The following is a 23,704-nucleotide window of genomic DNA, read 5'->3' on the forward strand; positions in this document are numbered from 1 at the left end:
TCAATTTTACTTCCACTAGAAGTAGATTTATTATCACTTAGTGTGTGAATCTAGCAGTTTGGCATTCGTTTGCTACGCAGACACTGGCTGACTACGGAGGTAAGACATACACACGTGCGTACGTAAGTACTGCTCATTCTATCTGTTAACTTTAGGTCCTAACCATACTCTAAGCTACGTGTCGAACGGAAAACAAGCATTAGCTATCCAGCCTCGATCGTTTTGACTATCTTTTGGCCTTAATACTCTGGCTAAACATGGCTGCCGCGGCACACCGCTTGTTGGCAGTACATTTCTTTGGCTCTATCGTTCGCTTGCATAATCTCGCACGATCGCCTAACAAACAGTCTCGTTGTACGTACTGGCCCAACAAATACGCATTCGCTTAACAACACTCTCTAACGACTATCGCTCTACTAGCTCCCTAGCTTTATCAGCCTGTTAACGATAACAATACATCCAATATCGAATTAAAAGGAAAAAAAGTGCAATCAATTGCATTTATAAAACCAATCCTTCCTTCGTACACTCTAATACCTTCGTTATGCGTTGACCTAGAGAGGAGGGAAAAAACAATACCCCCAACCAGTGGTCGGCCAGGTCAGGTGGTTGCTGGAAAACATGCGTTAATACTGACTCTTTTCCAATTCGTTTCAATTGTCCTCTTCCTCGCTGTGCGTGCTAAGGACCTGCTCCTGCCACCAGTCGTGCACCTCGTAGATCATGTTTGCCTGCGAGTGGCCAAATTTGCTCATATTGGCCTGCTGCTGCTGCTGTTGCTGCTGTTGCTGCTGCTGCTGCTGCTGATGATGGTGCAGATGATGGTGGTGTGGCGCATGGGGCGAATGTTCACCCCCATGGCTGAAGCTGCTGTGATGGTAGTGCAGATGCAAGCTGTGCCCACCGATTTCGCTCAAATGGGACGCTTTCACGCCGACGCTGATCGATGGTGGGGCGCGCTGTTGCTTTTTCTTGCTCAGGTAACGGTCCTTCTCGTTCTTTGCCTGCGGATCGGACAGGGTGGGGGCGAGAAACTTGCGCCCGCTGCTCGAGCCGGTCGAGTCGGACCGGTTCAGTACGGTGGCGGCCGTTTTTTTGCGATTCTTCGCATTGTTCTCAATGTCCTTCGCCGTCTGGTCGGTGATCGGGTCGGATGGGTCCGGTCCGGCCACCGCATCCTTGCCGGTGGGCGATTCGTCCGCCTGCTTCGACAGCTGGCCCGGGCTGGTCACGGCGGACGACGGCGCCTGGGAGGTGGTGGTTGACGACTGCAACGGTGATTGCGCTTGGGAGGCGTGGGATTGCGTTTGCGTGGCTTGCTGTTGCTGCGCCGGTTGGGCAGGGGTCGGCTGTTGCTGTGCCAGTTGTTGACTGTTGGCCGTGGTACCGGTCTGTTGCTGTTGTTGCTGCTGCTGTTGCTGTTGCTGCTGTTGTTGCTGCTGTTGTTGCTGTTGTTGTTGCTGCTTTTGATCGTTCGTTGCACGCAGCCCAGCAATGAGCGAATTTTGTTGCTTCTAAAAATACAAGACGAATGAAAGTGTTGAACGCATGTAAACGTAATTGTAACACAGCTAACGGCACCACTTACCGCAACGTTGTTTGCGCGAATCTTTTTCAAGCAACCCTCCAGCCAGGTGCGAATCGTCTGCTTGGCCACCTCCTCCTCAATTATGTACTCAAACTCCTCGCGTGCCAACAGTTCCTCCAGCTGGAGCGCTTTCCGTATGTCGACCGACCGATACGAAAGCATGCTGGTGAGGTAAGGGGGGAAAGCAGAAGGAATAAAACCATGCTCAAATCCACTTCCCAGGGGGCAACGCTTACTTGATCACGTCATGGAACGTGACGTCCTCGCCGTTGTGCAGCTTGTCCAGCTCGTAGCACATGTACTTGAACAGCAGCCGATCCTTCTGCGGATCGCACTCGAGCCGGCCCTTTAGCAGGCGCAGAATAAACTTGACGCGCCGCACCGGAATCACACCCCGCTGGTGTATGTCGACGATGTTCCAGGTGTTTTGGAAGTTTCGTATATCGGCATAGGACAGCAGCGCATCCTCCTCGTTCGAGTAGAAGAGCGAAAAGTTCTCCATGATAATAGCTACAGGGCAAGGGGAAAGGAAGGATAAAAGTTAGCTCAGACGAACATGGAGGATGCAGACGAATGCTTTTGCGGATCTTGATACTTGATCCGTTCCTCCTCCGCCCATTATCGCTCTTGCTGTAACACATTACCGACAAGCAGGTTCAGCACGATGTACGTGATGATGACGTAGAAGGTGCAGAAGTAGATCAGGCTGGCCGTGAAGTTGCCACAGTCCGTCTCCCAGTAGTTGGCGGCCGGCGTACAGTACGGTGGCTGCACCATGCAGTCGTGCATGATCTTGTTCCAGTCTTCGCCGGTTACGATGCGGAACAGCATCGCCACCCCGGTCACCGGCGAACCAAAGTTTGCCCGCCTAGGGATGGAATCGTAAAGTGTGCGTATGCATGTATGTAGGTGTAGGTGTAGGTGTAGGTGTGTGTGGGTGGGTGGGTACAAAAGCATGTGGTAGGGCGAAATTCCAGCGCCGAAGATTGTTCGATTGCGCAGGGAAGATGGGTTAATGATTATGTTGCACGAAAATGTGCCGATAAATGAGAGAAGAGTGCAGGAGCATTTTTGATTGTATTGAATGTAATTTAGAAGAAAAAATACAGCAAGAGTAAACAACCGAAATGCGTAAGTTAGAAAAAAAAACAAGACGAAATGCACACACACACACACATTTAAAGGGGGTTTATAAAAAAATTATAGCGAATTATGAGCATGATTTTTTATGTTTGCGTCAGAAGATAGCGAAGAATGAAGCGTTTGGAAGGGAAGAGAAGAAAATGTATGCAAATTAGTACGGAGTAAAACGCAACTATCGAAAGATATAGCAAGATATAGTAAGCAACAAACAGAAGGACGATAAAGAAAACGGTAGCAACAGGTCAGGAAACGTTACTGTTTTCGTTAAATATGCGTTCGTTTTTTAAGGGAGTTGACTAAAATACATACGCAAAGTACACACTAGTAGTACACATTACACGAGCAGGAGCAATAGAATGTGTGGAAATGAACTGGCGGTGGCGATCAAGGATAACACGCATAGAGATACGCATAGAGGATTGGCTATTAACCGGTTCACTATATCAATGCCGGTAGTCTACTAAATTAGTTTAACATAACTAGAGTTATCTATGGGAGAGATGTACGATACGAGACGATGGATTCAGTGCCAGATGAACTATGAGCTGCTAGTGTGTGTGTGCAATTTGATAGCAAACGAAAGCACAGGTCTGGTGGTGGAAATTGTGTGAAAATTTTAAGCTTGTTAAATTAATAGCTTAAGGTAGCAAATACGGTGGAAAATTTTACTGACAAATAGTAAAGAAAAACACGTAAATGTAAATACATCTTAAACGAGATAATTGATTGCTTAACTGATTGATGACAGGATGATTGTTTGTCGCCAAACATACCTGTATTGATTCTATCTCTATAATCATTGCTTTGAAAATTTAAAAGCAACGGGCATATGCTGTTTTCAATGTTCTAGCAGTTGTATTTTAAAACATTATACCAAATGTATTGTTAAAGTATTGCTTTTTTGACAATTTCCTTATTGTGTGACGTAACCGTGTTTGAAGTTAATTAATTACGGAGTGTTTTTTCTGAATTCTATATAAATGATCAAGTGTTCCTAAGAGTTTATCAGATTATTAAAAAAAACCCGTTTAATTTAGTATGTTTTTGGATTCGGAACTACCATGCTCTAATTATATACATATTTTTTTGTGGCGATTTATGGCAATTTCTCCATTTTTATGGGACTTTTTAGTGGTCTAACAAATATTGAAATAAACGTTGGTTTGTTCTATCAAGTATCGATTAAACAAATACCGAAATTATATATTTAATCCTCTCAAACGGGAATTGATATTTTTTAAACAAGCTGTGGAAGCTTATGTTTCTTTACTTATATATTTAAATAAATAAATATCTTTAAAAAATATAGCTCTTTAAAATTGTTATTTTGATTTTTTTGTAAACACTACCATGATAATGAAGGGATTTACATCGGTATTTATTTTCAACTAACGATAAACTCGATCGAAGTGCTGAAATTTGTATTACTTCAAAGACAATTTAACATTTTGAAGCTAATTTTTAATTAAAATCATTGAAATGTATCTTAACGATTCAAAAAAAAAACTTTTAAGATTGTAAATAAATTTTCGTGGTACACCAAGGTACATGTGTACATGGTATAAAATAAAACAATAACCGTACCAATCCATTCGAAATGCACATGTACAACACTTTGCGGCAGTTCATACTATTCTTGTTTACACTTGGTTTCTCACTTTAGCCAAGGTACTCGCTAGAAGAAAGTTTTTTTGTAGAACGAGCTGTGATCCTCAAAATGATTCTATTCAAGAGTGGAATAGAACATTTTTCAAACCGATGCTCAACACGACATAAAGGGACACAAACAATCAATAACACTGAGAAAAATGCTGGTGTGTAGTAAGGTGGAAAAACAAATATCCAAATGGACAAAGGTTGAGAAAGGAGAAGAAGGTACGTGTGCTTGGACACAATAAACTCACGCGATATGCAGCGATACAGAAACGTAGATTGATAGAGAAAGAGAGGGAGAAAGAGAATGTGTGATTTTGGAAAAAAAACAAATAGTAGGGGTAGGAACAGAAACAGCATTCGAGTTGTATGCATACGAACATGGTAGGAAAGCAACACAGAGTTGAAATCGGAAGCACTTACTCTTGGAACCATTTACCTACGAACGGTCCTGCTGGGACGACGAGCTAGCGCAAAGGGGCGAGCTTTTGAAAGCTCAATCTAAATCCTATCTAAAGCGGAAGCTCTATACACACTCAAGAAACGGTTTAACATCTGGCTAGGCTCGAGCCCAAGCTGATAGTAGTAGCAAGGGCATACACTAATTTCGTGTAAGAACGGCTGCTGTCTGTCATTTATCACCTGATCAACTGCTCCTGTTTCTGCTGCTTTGAAGCCCTCCCTCATGCTAATACAGTACAAAATGACCCCCGCGAAATGCGTAATGTATTAAATTGGTACGAAATTTGCGCAACATAAAACCAAAACACACTTATGGATGGAAGGAACGAAAAATCAAACAAACAAAAAAAAAACACACACACACGAAGATGAAATTTAAAGTACGGATAACAGCGATGGATGGCAGATGAATGGGTGAGCACAAGCACAACAACATGTACCATGTGTGGGGTCGAACGTAAGCTGGCCGCAACTGGGCCGAAAACCGTTGCCGGTGCGGCAAATGCTGAACGAACATCACTTATCCGGTGGTTGGTGGCTTTTTCGTTAATTAATCTATCTGTTTAATCTATCGATAGCTCACTCTCTGTATCTCTCTTCCTCTCGTTCTGCTATTTCAACAACATACTCAACAGTGGTCAGGGTGAGAAGAGCAGTAGATTCACTAAATCACAAATTCCGAATGCGCCAAAAAATTTTGCCTCGAAACCTTACCACCAGTGCATCACCGGAATGATGGGAGAGAGCAGGGAATCATCCTGCGCCGACGGGAGTGGTAAGTGGGAAAGCTACACACACACACACGCGCGCACACACAAACACACTCACACAACGAACCTCCGTTAGGGAGGATACCACTAGAGGAAGGGAGGTTTGAGTGTAGCTTACTCACACCGGATCCCCGAGGTGGCACGGGAAGGCCCAGTGTCCCAGTTCGTTCAGCATTGGTCGGCGGCAACTCTGTGGCAGCTAGAGTAGTGTGTAACTATTTCGTTTTGCTTCTGCTGCTCTACCAAACGGTTCCGTGGTTCGGCGCACACCCGGAACCACGTTTTGCGGCACTTGCGGCAAGCTTACTTCTCGGGCTGCCTGCCTTCAATGGGGAAGGGGATCGAGAAGGAACGAAGAGGGAAGGAGGAGGGGGGGGGAGCATGGCCGATCCGATCTGCGGGATCGGATGATGGTGTGGCGATCTGATGACATTAGGCGACGAATGATAAATAACACGTGTACGTGGAACATATCACTAAGGCGATACATGGAATTTAATACCAGTTTGGGCCCATCGGTTGGCCGATTAGTCGGTGTTCTAATTTAGAGACAAGGGGGAGGGGGGCATGGGACTCGGGGAAGGCAAGAACCAAATGTTGTAAGGAACACAAAACAAAACAAACAAAAAAGATACAAGTCAACAAAGCACGCCCCAGGTGTTAAATAAAAACGAGTTGTTCAGTGAGCGAAAGAAGGGATCACAAAACACTCGCCGGCTTGAACAACTGGGCTCCGTTTACGGACAAAAACAAAAGCGGGGGAAAAAAACAACACACACACATACACACGCGCGCAGGCGGATGCTAGCGGGATATATTGGGTCCGCCTCGCTCCCGCACCGTTACTTACCGGCCGATGCCTTCGCCGTACTTGACCGTGCCGAACAGTATCGTACCGGCGAGGGCGTAGAAGAACACCAGCAGAAACATGCCGAAGATGATGAAGAACGATTTGCACACCGACACACCGACGGTAAGCATTAACATTTTCAAGGTCGTATGCTTGCCAGTTATTGTGAAAAATCGCAATATGACAACCATAAAACCAATGAAATATGATAAATCGCTCTGGTGGCGTAGTGGAATAGTGTGGATTGTCCCGGGCCGCGGCGGCATTATGATGAGGCAAGATTCGGAAAGATTAATACCAGATTGGAATCCGGGGTGCTTGGGGTTTCACCGTGTGGGAGGGAAGGGAATGCATTTTCACTTACTCGCAGTGTGGTTTGCAGAAAGATCCAGACAACGCCGGCGACGGTGACGAGCAGATCGTACCGATTGCGGCGCGACTGCCAGTAGCCGCGCGGCGTAAAGGCGATATTCTTCATGACGACCTCGATCACGAACACGAACGTGAGGATGGTGCTTACGATCACCAGCCGCTCGGTGTGTACTTCGTCTTTCGTCCACTGCGAAACGAAAAGAGGGAGTGTTTTTCAATTTCAATTTCAATATAGTTAATTGTTTACTTAAGGTTTAACAATATGTTAACTTATTCTCTAATAAATTAAAAGCTACGGAAGACTGATCAAAAAGGGGGTTAGGAAGGATTAGGTGTAAATGGAAGCGGGAGCGGAATGTGGCATATGAACAATTGAAATCCAACAATGGAGATTTTTTTAAAGAGCGTATGTATTGCAAAAGTGGATCAAAGTTTCCGAATTGAGTGCGTCTTCTTTCTACTATAAGAGGAGTTCCGAGTCGAAGAGAGTGTGGAGGAACGTAAAGATTGATTAACACTTTGATCACCGGTCTGACGTCACATTTTTCGAGTGAGCAGTGAGTGCATGGTAAGAGAGCGATGAGGGTGACAATTGCGATTGTTATCACTCTTTTGTTTCAATGCGATAAGCGGCGTAGCATTCGTTATCAAGAGAATTGCTGAGCGTCAGATACAAAGCTGAGCGGTGAGCAAAGCCATTATGCGATTTCATATGACGCGGCGCTTAAAGTGTTAAGGGAAGAAGAGCCGGGCTAGTCTGTTTGGTGAAGGAGAATTGATACGATAAAAGACGCTTTTGCCAATACACACGCCGTGATTCTATGGTTTCGAGACCTGTGATTGAACAGCGATTTTCATAGGAGGGGAGGACGGAGTCAGCACCAAAACATTTACGGAACACGAAGTGGATAAACGACTTTTGCATTCTTACGATTCTTAAAACAAAAGAGGAGGAATTGAGGGGACATACAATTGAAGAATACTTAGTTATAGATCGAACTAAGCTGCAATAGAGCTCTTTAAGGCAATGAGGATCCGAAAAGTTTGTTCCGATTCGACGTAACATGACAAGAACACCAAAGGTCCTACTAATTGTTGTCTCAAGATTACTAGTAAATGAAAACCGTTTATGAAGTATAATGCCAAGATCTTTTAAACGGATTTAGATGGAGTCAGTTCTCAATAGAATATGGGTAAGATATGGGGTTAGAAGAGAGGCTGAAGGATATAACGGTACATTTAGGGAGACATAACAAAATATCATTAGAGACACACCATATAGAGAGAAGTTTTAAAAGTCTTTGAAGGGATATACAATCAGATAGGGTTATATATTTTTGGAAGGATGAAGCTAATATCATTCACATACGGTATAAACAAAATCGGACTAAGTGAACTGCCTTGGGGGATGCCAGGCGGGCAAATGAAAGAGGGGAAGAGATAAGATCTTAATTTGACGACGGATGCGGTCCAAGGTAGTAAAGGGTATCCTAGCCCGAGTTTCTTTAGTTTGGCAATGCGAACAGTGTACGACACGTGGTGAAAGGCCGACTTAAAATTGGTGTAAATTGTATCTACCTGACCGCCAGAATCAAGATTACCAAAAACAAAAGGGGCAAAGCTCATAAGATTGGATGTAACGGATCGTTTAGGCACGAAGCCATGTTGATTGGCGGATACATAATTGTGAGTATAAGGAAGTAATCGGGAATGTACGATGTGTTCTATGATGTTTGAGCAGGCATTTTGTTTACATACTCCTCTGTTATTAGAAACTACTTTTCTGTCTCCTTTTTTGAAAACGGGGACTAGCCAACAAGATTTCCAAATCTTTGGGAAGCAAGCAGTTTTAAGAGACTCATTGAACAAGGCCACCAAATGAGGGGCGATAATATCACTAACACATTTAAGAATTGATATTGGGATTCCGTCGATGGGACTTGGGGAGGAAGAATGTTTGATGTTGGATAAGGATAAGCTATGATTATTTACGTTAGTATGGGAAAAACATTGGAAAATGTGATGTAAATACAGAGCATAAGCCTTCTGGGGATGTTACGATAAATTGTCCGGAGATGATGGATGTAGGGATACAAGAAGATCTAGGAAGTTCAATGACATCTTGTTGCTGCCTGCTACCTACTCACCGTAATCGAAAGCAGCATACTGTTCACCAGCACCACCACGGCGATGCATCGCTTGAACGCAATGTGCTGCGTAATGTCGTAGACGAAGGCGCGGAACTTGCGGCCATCCGGCCGGGGCGGCAAATGGAGCGGCTGGGCAATCTTTAGCCGCTTCTTCAAATCGCACCAACGGCGCTGATCGACGGTCAGCAGTGCGGTACCCTTGTTCTCGGAGTAGTTCGCAATGACCACGCCAACGAACAGCGTCAGACCGATCATACATCCCAGGAAGATGTACACGTGGATGTAGATCGCGTGCACCGGTCCGAGCGCTTTGATCAGCACGTCGCGCACATCGATCCACCCCTTGTACGAGAGCACCTCGAACAGGGCCAGCATGGCGTCGCCGATGTTGTCGAAGTTGAAGCGGCGCGGGTTGGCCCACACCCGCGGCACCAGCATCGACGGATAGGACTCGTTCACGCCCGGCGTCAGCTTCATCTTGGTGACGAACACGCGCCGCATAAACACGCCGACACAGTCCTCCCGCTTCTCGATGGTGGGATCGTTGCAGCGGGCCAGCCGGCCCCCGTACAGCTGCACGCCGTAGCTGGCGAAGATGAACATCAGCAGTATGAGCAGGGTCGAGACGAGCAGTATCTCCTTGAAGCCGCGGCACAGCTCGTACACCACCTTGCGCATGTGCGGCACGAGCGTAAAGATGCGCAGCGGGCGCAGGCAGCGCAGTATCATGAGCAGCTGGGCGGACGAGTTGCTCGGCACCTGGCGCGGCATCCAGATGAGGAAGCTGGTGGACACGACGTAGATGAACACGTCCAGCACGGACGCCACGTCCTTGATGTACGCTTTCGGCGTGAAGAACAGCCCGTCGGCCAGTATTTTCAGCGCCAGCTCGAGGCTCATAAAGATGACGAACGTGTACTCGGCCACCTGCAGGGCGACGTGCTCCATCACGCGATACTGCGGCGTTTCGAACATCATCGAGATGCAGGACAGCGTCGTGACGAAGATCATTACCCAGTCGAGGTACGTTACCAGGCCGAGGAAGTTGCTGCGAGGAAATTCAAAGGGAAACAATCACTAGTCATACCAGAAGCCTTGCTCCCCATTAGCCCAATACTTACTGAAGACTTTTGTACTGCACCTTGCGCTCCTTCCCGGTGAGTGGATCCTTCAGCCGCGCATCGTACCGGCCGTGCACGATCCGCTGGCAGATCTTGCGGAACCGGCTTTCCCGGGGTACCGCAAACAGGGGCGTATCGAAGAAGGGATGGTTTTCGCGCAGATCCTCCTCGCGCTGATTGCGGCGCATCTCCGCCTGCTGCCGCTTCGCCTGCAGAATCTTGATGTCGAGATCGTGCGGTCTGGCCCGGGAGGAGGTGACCCGGCTCGCCGCCCCAATGTCCCCATTCTCCATCAGATGCTCGTACGTTTGCTTCAGCTTGATCGAGCCGCTCCGCACCGAGCGCCGAATCGACCGGGAGCCAAACTTTTTCTGATCCACCCGCCACGGCTTGGTCTGCGTGATAGTGCCCTGGGGTTTCAGGCCCGCCTTGGTGCCGGCCACCGGCAGCATCGACGAGTCGCCCAGCATTAGCCGCTGGTTGTTCGAGTCGTTGATGATGTGCGTGATCGCGAGCTTGCGCAGATCGCTGCCCACCATGCAGACTTTGGCCGTTTTGTTCATCACGTTGATCGGACGGTGCTTCTTGTAGGCGATGCGCGAATCCCAACACTCCGGCATCGGGCGCTGGTAGCCCTCCAGGTCCTCCGGTTCCATCTCCAGCACGAACTGCTTCATGAACGATTCGCGCACCTTTGGCAGGGTGAAATCGTTCGGGATTTTGTGCAGTATCGCCATCTGCGGCGAGTCGGGGAACTTTTCGAAAATGCGCAACCGAAACGGTAACGTCTCCTTGATCTCGGCGCTCTGCTCGCGGAACTTGAGCTGCTTCAGCTTTTTGATGTCCTCGTCCAGCTCGAGATTGTCGAGGATGACCGCCACGAACAAGCTCAACACAATCTGTGGGGAGAGTGCGCAAGAAGCGCGTGTTTGTTAGTACGGAAATGGGAATCAAGCAAAGCGGTGGCAATGCGACAACTTACCAGCGTCACGAACAGATGGTACAGGATGAAGTACACCGCGACGAGCGGCGTGAGCGTTTTGCTCGTCCTTATCATCGTTTCGTCCATGACCTCGACCCACGCCTCCTGCGTCAGGATCTGAAACATAGACATGAACGCGTCCGGGAAGCTCTCGAACTTGGTGTAATCGCACAGGAAGCAAAACAGCTGCATCGAAATGCTGGAGCTAATGATCAGCAAGCACATGGTGAAGATGATGAGCGAACCGAGCTTCTTGCCCGGTCCGAAGATCTTGTACACGAAGCCTTCCAGCATGGGCGACGCCTTGATGAGGCGCACCACGCGCAACACCTGGAAGTAGGTGAACCCGCTCAGGTACAGCGCCGGGATGATGTGGAGCGTTGTGCCGATCGCTAGCAGCAGCTCGAACTTGTGTATCGAGTGCTTGAAGTAGCTGCGCCACCCTAGACAGTAAATCTTGAACAGCGTTTCGAGATCGAGAAAGAACGTAAAGGTGATCTCGATATAGTAGTACTTCTCGTAAAACACCTGTCGCTGGCGACCGTCATGCTTAAAGTGCATCGTTGCCGTGACGATCCCGTTCGCCAGCACGACCGTCATGACGAGCATGCGGAAGTACGGCGAGCGCAGGATCGTGTGGCACGTTTCCGGTGCAATGCCGCCGTGCTTGTTGTCGTCGATCGTGACCAGCTTCCAGCCGCTATCGTCGCCGGTGATGATCTGCGACGCGGTACTGTTCTGGATGTGGCCCCGCACGCCCCACATCTGCTGGAACTGGACGCGTATCTCGTTGAACGTTTCCGTGATCACGGCGATGAACACGTTCTTCACCAGCCACGCCAGGAAGAAGATCATCGTGCTGAAGTAGAAGGCGGCGCGCCAGGCGGGCAGCGAGTCGATCGCCCGGTACATGATGAACACCCAGCCCTCCTGCGAGGCCGCCTGGTACACGGTGAAGATGCTGGTCGCAATGTCCTCGAACCCGGTAAACCCCATCGCGTAGTTGCTCAGGAAGTCCATCTTCATGCACTTCATGCCGGTAGGGCACTGGTAGCCGGAGTTCGGGTCGAGCGAGCAGAACGTGTCCGGGATGGCGAGCGAGTTGATCGTCAAGCTTTCCGGCTCGGTCGTGTTCAGCACGCAGTGGTTCTTGAGCTCGCCGAAAAACTGCACCCCCAGCAGCCCGTACAGCGACATGAAGAACAGGAAGAACAGCGTTACGTTGTAGATCTGCTGGCTGGAGCGCTTGAAGATTTGATTGATGCGGCTCTTGGGCATCGAGAACTTGAGGAAGACGCGCAGGAAGCGTATCATGATGAGGGGCCGCGGTGCTCGCACCGTGCTCAGGTACGAGAACTTGGGCACGATGCCGAGCATCTCGAACACCTGTAGGCTGACGGAAAGCCACAGAAACAGCACCATGGAAGCATCGAACTGGCACCAGTGGTCCTTAAAGTATGGTGCTTCGCCCTGCCGAGAAAGAGAAAGCCGATGAAAATGGGTGCCATTTGGATACAGATGATACAAAACACTCCTACATCACTATACTCACCCGCAACGCTCCGCGGATATGTATCTTGGCTATCATTTCGGAGGTGAAGAGCAGCGTGGCAACCGAGTCACAGCAGAAGGTGCAGTACTGCAGGAACGGGTGCCGCTCGAAGGTTTTCGGTGTGTTTAGCGACACGGACGTCAGCGATATCAAGGCACACAGTCGCATCAGCCGACGGACCCACAGCTACGGGTGCGATGACCGAAAACACAATCGGAGCACACCATAGAAGCGGACCGATGAAACGAAGAGGGATAGAAGGGATTAGTTTCAGCCGTTGGCAGCCTTTGGCAGCGTTGGGGAACGTACAGGGAGTAACATTTCGTAGCGCAAGAATATATAGAGGCGGTATCGATTTGGCAAGGATTTATGGTGACTTCATGCCATGCATCATCGGTTTACGGTACCGACATAACGCCGGAGCATTGAGCATGCTTTTAGATTGAGTGACCGTTTTTTGCGTTTTTTTGCATTTAGATGTGTTTGGTGTTTAGGGTTATATTTTTAGCATTCTTCTCGTTCTCGGCATGCGAAAGCAAAGCGTTAATAGGAGCATGCCAAAAACAACGCATTTACATTTGGAATAACTATCATTATAGGGGAGGAATGAATGATTGATTTTGGAATGGAGATTTGGGGCGGGACGAAAATAGCAACATAATTATTTGTTCAAGGTAAAACATAGACTTTTTGACAGGATGAAGAAAAAAAAGCTTTTCTATTAAATATATCTACATATATCAAAAGTAAATAATGAAGGGTTTGGTTGAAGCGAATAAATTAAAGCAAAGATTATAAAATAGGTAAGTTCACGCTCGTTCTTACTTTTTACATACTAGTTACCAGTCGAATGGTTTAGAAATTCCCAAGTAAGAATTTCTAGACATTAAGTTTTTTTTAAATTATTGTTGTTTGGAATGTTTGGAGTAATTTGACGCCTTCATATTTGTAGTTTTACAAGCTTATTCAAATCGTCGACATATACCGTTATGATTCAAATCACGGATAGCTTCAAATTCTGGACATTCTGCATGTTTTTATTGAATTTCTTCATATCCAGTCCCTGGCTATACCGCTTTTTGATTGCACATGAATGCCATGATATACTAGAATCAATTAAACATGTGTCTACATTACACACTACAAGAGGCTTTCTTAACAGTTTTGATTCAAACCGACGCCAGTGTTATTTCTTCGATAATTCCTATTAATCGCGTCTACGAGCATTGAAATACTTCGGAATTCATTGTGGAAGTAGTTATGAACGTGAAAACAACAGTTTTTTTTTTTATTTTGTGCTCTGAATTCTATTTAAACCCGTATGTAATTCTCTCCGGAATTCAAAGCAAGATTTTTTACCTTATTTTTAATTTTTGGACAGCGGAAGTAAATTGGGATTTATTGTACACACATATTTTTTTTAGACAATGATAATAATAAACAACTATATTTGAGAAATGCATTGATGGCCGTACGTGAAATTTCGTCTATTCAAGTAGCATATCTTCGATTCTATGTACAGTCAGTCCAAAAAGCATTCGTCTAGCTGAATATTTTGTAGAAAAAGCCGAATTATGGCCGCAATAGACATGGGGCAGTAAAAGTAATGATGAGGTTTGATAAAGGGACCATCAATGCACACGTAGGACCATCAATCTAAATTAATGCATTTCTGTTCTTTCAATTGCACTTAGAGCGGTCAGAGAGGCACTAAAGGCGGGGAAGTTAAAGGAATGGAGCATGAAGGCGAAAATCCTATCTTAATCCCGCGCATAACCTATCCTACCCATTTTTCAAGTTGTCCTTTCAAGTTCAAGCCCTATCCATGAGTGAGTTGTTACAAAAATGTTTTGTTTGAATAATACCATACGCAGAAAGTGGCAAAATCTGGTAAGCAGCATCAAGTAATTGAAAAAATCTTTTCGAATTAGGCTCTACTAACATATTAAAACAAGTTTAACTCGTCAAGGTCATACGGCCGCCGTCTAGTACAGCGAAAACAGTCTACTAAGATGCAGCATCAAAATCTCGTGTAACGGTAGCTCCATGGTGTCATGATTCTAGGGCTCAATGAGGAAAGGTGAGCTAAAAAATTGATTCAAATTTATGGCAAAAGAGATTTGGAAACATTCTTGCAGTATTGAAGTGCTTTGTGTCCCAGTTCTGAGAAATTTTACTTAAAAAGTATCACATATTTCAAGGTCAGTCGAGCTGGAGAACATACAGAGCATTGTAATTTGCCCGAAACACCAAACCAGCTAAAACCAAACTGATGAAAACGATTTGGTAGACTTTCAATATGATAAAAATTGCCAATTTTTCAATGGAGCCAGGCCACGTGATCCGGAAATGTAATATTTCTTCCAAAGATTAATTGAAACAAGCCTTGTAGGATGAGTGGGTAAAAAATGTCCCTTTTTTTCAGGTTCCAAGGAGTTATAGCGCTGGTCAAGTAGTCACTAATAGTCATAAATGCAATAAAAAACAAGATCAAGACATTTTTTGAGTCCATAACCTTTGTTGTCTAATGCATATTACGCCAAAAACCTGATAGACGAATACTTGTTGCGCGCAGTGGCGGGTCAAGCCTCTCCGAGGCCCTAGGCGTTTTGGTAGACGGGGCCCCTTCACCAAATCCATTGCGGGGAGGGGGGGGGGGATGGTGTACGAATCATACACTACAAATTTATAAGTTTGCTACAGTTACAGTTTTTACTGAAAGCTATTGAGTAATACATGGTACTGAATATCAGTAAAACAAATTACTGAAAATGCAGCTATTTATTCTGCCAAAACGACATGTCTGAGCTTCAAAGGAAAATATACTGCGATGCCCACTTGCTCGTGATGAACAAAAATTTGATTTGGTAACCGCTTACAGACACCCCGATAAATTTTAGGTGCGTATTCGGCTTGCGGGATTAACGTTTTGGTTGAGAAAAATCTTCACACCACTTTGCTGTCCTTGCTGAAATTTCATGATTACCGTGAGTGCATACCAAATCAACAAACTTGTTTCGACAAAATACAGTTCACATCTGTATAAAACTTTATGAAACAGAGATGAACATGAGCAGAATGGACTGCCACCCTGCGCATCAATAAAAACCTCAATATCAATACTTTTTTTTGCCAATTTTTAATTGATATCAATGACTAAACAATCAGTAATATCAGAAAGGCTTTGTGGTATGTTAAAATTTTGGGTACTGTGGATACTGTTTCGAAGCGGACTTTCGACACTTGATCGTCTAGGCGATCATAAAAACCTGTAGGACGTTAGAGTTTAGAGGGCTTACCTTGGGTAGGAGGACATATGTAAACTCCTTAAATGAGAAGTCGATAGATGATGGATGGGCTTAGTCCTATCCTGACAATCCGAACAAATCTGACCTGCCATGATCGTTGTTGTTGGTTTTATCTATACTCAAAAGAAGTTAAAGGTCGGAAAGTTATCGTTTTCGCTAAGCTAGTTACGTTTGTCTTTTATGGACAAGAACGATGGTTCTAAACGATATTTTCTTTCCTACTTTACAGTTTCCAGCTCGTGTTTCATAATACGGACGATTTGATTTAAAATCGTCATCGTGAGCATAACATGAAGTTACAATGAATACTGAAGTACCGTCTTTCTTCGAATTACGGCCACTTCATTTTCAATCGGTCAGAGCGATAACTTCTTGCACGCGGGAAAAACAATATTTTCATTCGGAAGTAACTGGAAATACCTTGTATTGCAGTATGTTTGTCTCAAGTAATCCACGGACCACAGGTTGGAGACCACTGCTTTAGATCAGCGGCTTTCTAAATGATCGAGCGGTGAGGGCCAGGAGAATCCATTTGTTTTACACATACATTATTATATTATTACAGTTAATACACAAAATGATATGATATTTATGTTATTAAACAATGCGATTGGTTATTGGTTTTCTTACATTATTATATCATCCAAGCAAGTTTCAAATTCATTTTATTAAATTACAATAACCAAAATTGATTGTAAAGATTCTTCAATTAAGAGTCTGCAGCATGTGCAAAAGTCATAAAAAGTTCAAAACAATTAAGCAAAATCGCAATATCGCTTCTTAATGTACCTTTCCTTCCATGTTTCAAATTGTTTTCTAGGATATATCTGGTAGATGGTACAAAATAGTTAACAGCTGAAAAATTATCGAGACAAACGTACGTATCGTTCAGTAATATTATGAGGCCACGGACAAGTAAGACCAGGTCAGACAAATTGATAGCGCATTTCTTTAAAATAAAGCTCCTAGAAAATCGTTGCATCCTTAAAAAGCAAAAGTGTGCAACCATTGTTCTCGTAAAATCAACAGTCAGGTTTTTATGGAATTATTCGTTTCTATTTTCTAATTTCTCGTCAAATTTGACCATATTGATTGGTCCGACAATCCATGTTATGGTGATCAAATTTGGAATAGTTCAACGATATGAATTGTCATATTAAAATATGTTCAGTTAATTTTTAATAAATAGGATCTTCCTATCATTCCGCTTTCCGTCGAAATCGCTTTCCGTCGACCCTTCCAAATTTGACTCAAACCCTTCAACAGCTTGCCTTTCCACCATCACTTCGTCCAGTCCACAATTTTGACTGGGCCCCAAAGGTTAGCCGGGGCACGAGTTCTTAGTTTTTGCGCGATAACATAGACACAGGCCAAATTAAAAAACTCACACATCGACATCGGAATAGATTCTTGAATGAAACCTCAACAGATAAAAAGAGCGGGCTTGGTGTCAGCCAATTTTTCTTGCTTATTTCTACGGCTACGAACCGTTGTGTTGAGATCGGTTTCGGAGCCTTTTAATGTCGTATGTGCATGTAGTTTGCGTGAGGCATCTCTTGTGACGGATTTCGCTTTACCCAACTCGCGCGTAGCGTTCAATGCATTTGATCCAACGCTTTGGGCCAACGATGATGAAATGATATTGTTTTGAGCTGTGGGCATGTATCGCAGCGTTCTACGCTTCCAACTAAGGTGCACATGTTAAACAAAAATATTGCATATGTTAAAAAGGCAAATGTTTTCTGCTTCTGATAAGTAAAATAAATATGCTTCTGATAGGCCTGGTAGTAATAGTAAATCTGATAGTAAACATAACCCTCGGGGGGAAAATGGGGGTATATTGGGTTGACAACATCAAATGGAAGGGGCCCCTCAATCGACGGAATCATCAACGGGGCCCCCAAATGGCCGAGGCAATGGAGATTGTTCTTCGTATTATGGCTGTATGTAGATGCATCTGTAACGGTTTTTGGTCTTGTTGTATTCGCAAAAATTGAAATAGTCGATAAAAACCATATATAAATGAACATGGTCCATAGGTTCCTTAAGTATTTTTATACCTTTTCCCCCTTCCTTCTAACTGAAACCTTTCCCATTTCCCCTTCTCTTCGGTTACAAACTTGATGTGTTCGATTAGGGCCAAGAATGAAAATTTTAGTTTTTGCATTAAAAGACACACACAATCCACTATCCCAGGCCAGGAATGTGAACACCATTTTTCGTGTGAAACAGCCGTCTGCTTTCGACACAAAATCGCCAAGCGGTAAGAGGGGCCCCGTATACAAGAACAGGACATCCCAGCCAAGAGTGCACACAATGACATCGATTTAACCATTTCTCGAATGAAACCTCAACCCACTGAAGCACCGTTGACCAAACGACCTTCCTAGACTTTTTAAAGCAACGCGAGCTTGGTGTCAATTTTTCCTGCTAATTTCTCCGGCTACGAGCCGGTGTATTGAAATTTTGTTTAGGGGCCTTTAAATTTTTGTCTGTGTATGATTTGTGATTGCGGCTGTTTCAAGGGGTTTTCTATGTGGTTTAACGCAGCGCTGTTCTGCGTTCCGTGCATCGGATTTTAGCAGCAAGTGTCTCTGCGTTTTTTGGTGAGCTCGTGCACGGACCATCCAAACCAAGACACCAAATAGACGGGGCCCCTTATTGATGGGGCCCCTTATAGACGGGGCCCCTTATTGATAGGGCCTCCTTACCGACGGGGGCCCTTACCGACGGGGCCCCTTCATCGAAGAGTCCACATAATCGTTGGGGCCCCGTAAACCACCTTTGAGTTTTGGCTTCAGTATAGCTGTAACGGTTTTTTATTTTGTCTTCACACAAAAAGTTGTATGTAAATAGTGATAAAACATCATTTTAATATTAACATGGCCCAGTTCCTTTTTGGACATATAAATACCACCCCTTCCCGATTTCCCCTATTTGTCAGTTGACCACAAAAGTTGAGTAGGACCCCGCGTGAAAATTTAAGGTTTTTCGTTAAAAGCAGGCACGCTCCACGATCTCAAGCTTGAGATGTGAATACCATTTTTCGCGTGAAAACAGCTGTCTGTTTTCGGCACACATCTGCAAAACAAGTATAGGGGCCCCAGACAAGCGCAGGCACGTTTCATCCCAGCCAAATTGAAAAGCGCACACATCGATATCGATGGAATCGTTTCTCGAATGAAACCTCTACCCACTGGAGCACCGATGCTTGCTTGATGTTAGTCAATTTTTCCTGCTAATTTTACCGGCTACGAGTCGGTGTATTGATATTGTGTTTCGGGGTCTTTAAATTTTTGCTAAGGTGTGTTGTATGCTTGTGTTGTGTAACGGGTTTTCGGTGGTAGTTAAGCGCAGCGTTCTGTGCATTTCATTTTAGCAGCAAGTTGCTCTGCGTGGTTTTGGGTTTGGGTGCTCGTTCACAGGCCATCCACACCAGCAAAAATTTATGGTTTCTCGCTCTGTTCAATACTTTGCGACAACGATGATGAGGTATTGATTTAAGCTGTGCGCGCGTGTCGCAGCGTTCTTCGCTTGCGACTTTGATGCAAGTATTGGCAGATTTCTTAGATCATTTAATGTGCTGCTTTGAGTAGTATGGGGCCCCGGTATTCCGGTTCGGGGCCCTCGACAAAATACAGTGAGTGAAGCGATGGGAAAAATGCATTAATTAAAAATGAGTCTTTTTGAAATAGATGGTAAAAGTCCCTTCAAGGGGGGGGGGGGGAATCGATACGAAGCCGAACATCCACAATGACGGGGCCCCCTAGATCGCCGGGGCCCCCTAGATCGCCGGGGCCCCTGGCGGCCGCCCAGTCCGCCCACCGTTTAACGCGCCACTGGTTGCGCGCCGATTAAACAATTTTTTTTAGTTTTTTAAATAATTTAGTTGTTATTGCACTATTGTAATGCTTATTTTTTAGCAATACGTGTGCATTGATGGTCCTTTTATCAAACCTTATCATTACTTTTACCGCCCGATGCCTATTGCGGCATCAGCTATCAGCTAGACGAATACTTTTTGGACTGACTGTATCTTCGAGAAAACAACATGCATCAAATCAAGAGAAAAAGAGCACTCAAACCCTGTTGGTTTTAAGACCGTCATTCTGTCGATCTAGGAGGACACCGACATTTGTAATTTAGTTGTTTAGACTTGAAAAGCAGTTTCAAACGGAAAAGGTGTAGTGTGTGTAAATTTGAAGATTATTGACGATATTTTGAGGGTGTCCGGAATTTGAATCAAAGGGTCCGTAATTTTAAACATGGTCAGCTCAAAACTGTCCAGAATATGGATGAAAATATCGTTGCATTTTCATGATTTTTTGCAATGTTTCGAGTAAAATTATTGTAATCTATTTATTATCTGCCTATCTATCAATTCTTCTTCTATCTATCTATCAATTATTTGTGAGTTATTTAAAGCTTTATATATTCAAATACAGCTCCGCGACCGATTAGCCAGAGTATAAAAAAATACTATATTTATGTTATATTATATAGCTATATAGTATACTACATTGGGGTGGTCCCGCAGTAACAACATGCCCGGGTACAAGACTCACATGCCCCCCCCCCCCCGCTAGCAATGACTGGCTCTAAGGTTGCGTGGTACTGAATAAGTCTCGAAAGCCTGAATGTTCGCATAGGTCGCTACCCCAAAAATAAGATACTTAATGCCAGTGCCATATTACAAACGTTACGAAATGTTTCTTATGGAAAAGAAAGCTTAACTGCCCTAGATTTGTTTTCCACACCGATTAACTAATACTGGATGGAGACGCCTGGTATTTTTGGTGTAAAACACCAGGCGCGTCCATCACCTTACCGTCGCCGACGTCGTCTGACGTCTAACGAACGGGTGAAATGAATTTCCTGCTTTCTACTACAACCCATTAATCGAAACACCCTTCAAAGTTCAACGCCACGCTCATTTCACCCGTTTATCAACGGTACCGGGTGCCGAGCGGAACGGTTATCGGAACTGCCACCGGACGGGGGCAGCCCAATATGAGCAGCCGCGCGGTATGGTTTATAAATATCACGACCGCCACTCGGCAACACCTGTCCGAAGTATAGGCGTTTTTTTCTTCTATTTGTCCCTTTCATTTTCCGGCCTTCGAAGAAACAATGCCATCCAAATTGCTGGTGACACATAAAAAAGTGGTATGGCTACGGTGAAAGTAATAGTGAGCGGTGTGGAACGTGCGATACGACTACGACAGTTGCGATATCGTCCGACGCTCCAGTACAAATGGGTGCGCCCGAATCGAACTGATTAATCGATTCCCGTCGGGTTAGGAATGCGAATCGGAAGCAAAGGTTTATGGCTATCGAATGGTGCGCTACGCAAAGACGAGGAAAGAGTATGAGAAGCAAAGTCAAGACGCATGCCACTAGTGTCACAGGCAGAAAGTAGAAAGAATGAAAAAATATGGTAGAACAAATGGAAGCAAAAACGAAACGGATATTGAAATGAAAACATTCAAGGAAGGTGTGAATTCCTTCAAACAAATACCTTCACTACTACGTATGGTCAGCATTGGGGATTTTTGTTTATCGTTTAGGTGGTTTAGCTTAGAATAGTTTTCGCTTTTAATCACTATCGTTAGTTTTATTCATTCATGATGAGTCAGATGATGATGAGGATGGTGAAGATGTTGAGGCTCTACAGGCGGCAGAATTATTTGTTTTTACGGGATTACAATTCGACGGTGATGGTCCACAACAAGGCAACAACAGTAATGACAACAACATGTATAAAAAGATATTAACAATAACAACAAAATATACAATTATGGGGAGCTATACACGCACGCACAACATACGCAAATCCAAATTACAACTACACACATTTAATTCAACGCAAAACACACACACACACATGTACACTGGGAGTGGAGGAATGGAACAGTTTGTTTTACAGTTGTTTTCTTTGAAAACTATCCCCCACCCTGCTCTATCCATATGAAATGGCGACAATGCACAATGGCACCAGAACAGAAAGGATTAGCGGAGCGTGAAGGTGTTGAAGGTTTACCACCTCCCCCTTCTCACGTGTGCCGGATTATTGCGCAAACGGTGTGGCGAGGCGTCGTACAGTAAACTGCCTACCTTGTTGACCCATTCGATGTCCGCACTTTCGTTGAGCGACTCTTCCGGGCCGTAGTCGGCCAGGACCGGTTCGCCCTTGATGCTCTGCTTCCGGCCCAACATGTTGCTGGTTTTCTTTTTCTTCTTCGACGCGGACGCGCTGAGGCCCGATACCGCCGTCGCTGCGGCCGCGTTCGTCGTCGCCGTCGTCGTTGTTGCCGTGGTTGTCGTCGTGGTTGCTGTGATACAATTTTCGCTTAACCTTGATCACGATCTCTCCCTCTCACTCTCCTTCTCTTTAGTGCACAAGCACACATTCGCACACCCTTTCACTGGCTCTCTCTTTTTCTCTCTCTCGCTCTTTGATTTTTTCACTTTTTCTTCGACCAGGGGTTGATTTTTCCAAATTAAATCACCAGTCCAAGATGGCGACCGCACCGTGATGTGTTACAGCTTCCACAGCTGGCAAATCCACCCACCATCACCATTCACCACACACACACAGCATAGATGCATCATAAAACGCTGCGTTGCCTTACATCTTTGCAAATATGTGTTATGCTTTATTAAGATTTCGTCGCTTTCATCTCGTTATGTTGGCGTTTGCTCAGCCTCACTGCTGGACCATTATCGATCGGTTACGGGGCTGTGAGATTTTTGCAACCCCTCAGCATGTCACAATGATGGCTGCCATCTTGAATTACCAATCTGGGTGCTGTATTTTGCTGTTTTTCACTTTTGCATCACAGGTTTTCACATTTTCCAAAAACTATAGGCAGTGATGGAACATTTAGAATATGCTCTACTCCGGAAGATCCGGAAGCAAAGATGAACTGCCACTGATGTAACAACAACAAGAACAACAAGAACAGCAACGGGACGGGAAGGAGCGAGTGTGAGCGCCCTGGCACACACGCACTCGCGGTGAAGGCAGATTCTGCACTGGCCGTTGTGCACTTGGCACAGATCTTACGGTACCGCGCTCGCTCCAACCGTTTTTTTTTATCCAGCAATGGAGAGATTTGATGAGCGCAAATGCGTGCGAAAAAGGGCGCGCACGAGCGAGCAAACCGTCAAACAGGGGGGGGGGGGGAGCGAATGCTCCGAAACGTGAGTAGGGGTGGACGTTGGGAACCGGAATTCCAGTGCGCTTGTGCAGCATTTAGTATTTACAAAACGTGACCGCGAGTGTACGCTCTGTTTTTGAGGTCTTCTGTTATGTGTGCAATGCTTCTTGTTTTTGTAATAGACGGTTAAATTTAGCACTAAGAAAAACAGAACCACAATTAGGTAGGATTCGCATGATCAAAAATATAAATTTTATCACTAAACATGCTCCAATTTGGCACCTGTGGAATGCTGTGGGAATGTAAATGACAGAAAATTACGCCACTCTCTCTTTCTTCTTTTGTTTTCTTCTCTCTCTTTTGCTCTCTCACTCTCTTTCTCTCTCTCTCTCTCTCTCTCCATCCTCTCTTTCTCTCGCTCTATTGATTGGGAGAGAAACGTACCATATCACATGCAACAGGTTTGTTTACTACTCCAGTATCGTCCTGAATGAATACTACATCACTAATCACGCAATTGTGTTTCGGGTATCCTTGCCAGGAAATTGGGTCAGCTGTTTGGTTGTAAAAAGTTGTTTACCAACAGTAGTGCG

At 45.0% G+C, this 23,704-nt stretch overlaps 1 protein-coding gene across 1 annotated transcript; it reads right to left on the reverse strand.

Annotated features, from left to right (window-relative positions):
• Positions 1-23,139, reverse strand: LOC121588728 (sodium leak channel non-selective protein). The gene is made up of 11 exons (XM_041907014.1): positions 22,066-23,139; positions 12,644-12,829; positions 11,092-12,561; positions 10,110-11,008; positions 8,986-10,036; positions 6,831-7,025; positions 6,467-6,684; positions 2,233-2,456; positions 1,825-2,098; positions 1,589-1,751; positions 1-1,514 (listed from the first exon to the last, which is right to left on the reverse strand). Exons 1-11 carry the CDS (start codon positions 22,165-22,167, stop codon positions 654-656), a joined length of 5,643 nt encoding a protein of 1,880 aa, XP_041762948.1. The 5' UTR covers positions 22,168-23,139; the 3' UTR covers positions 1-653.
• Positions 23,140-23,704: the final 565 nt, after the last annotated feature.

The sequence above is a fragment of the Anopheles merus genome, chromosome 2R (genome assembly GCF_017562075.2).
Source record: "Anopheles merus strain MAF chromosome 2R, AmerM5.1, whole genome shotgun sequence".
NCBI classification, from domain to species: domain Eukaryota; kingdom Metazoa; phylum Arthropoda; class Insecta; order Diptera; family Culicidae; genus Anopheles; species Anopheles merus.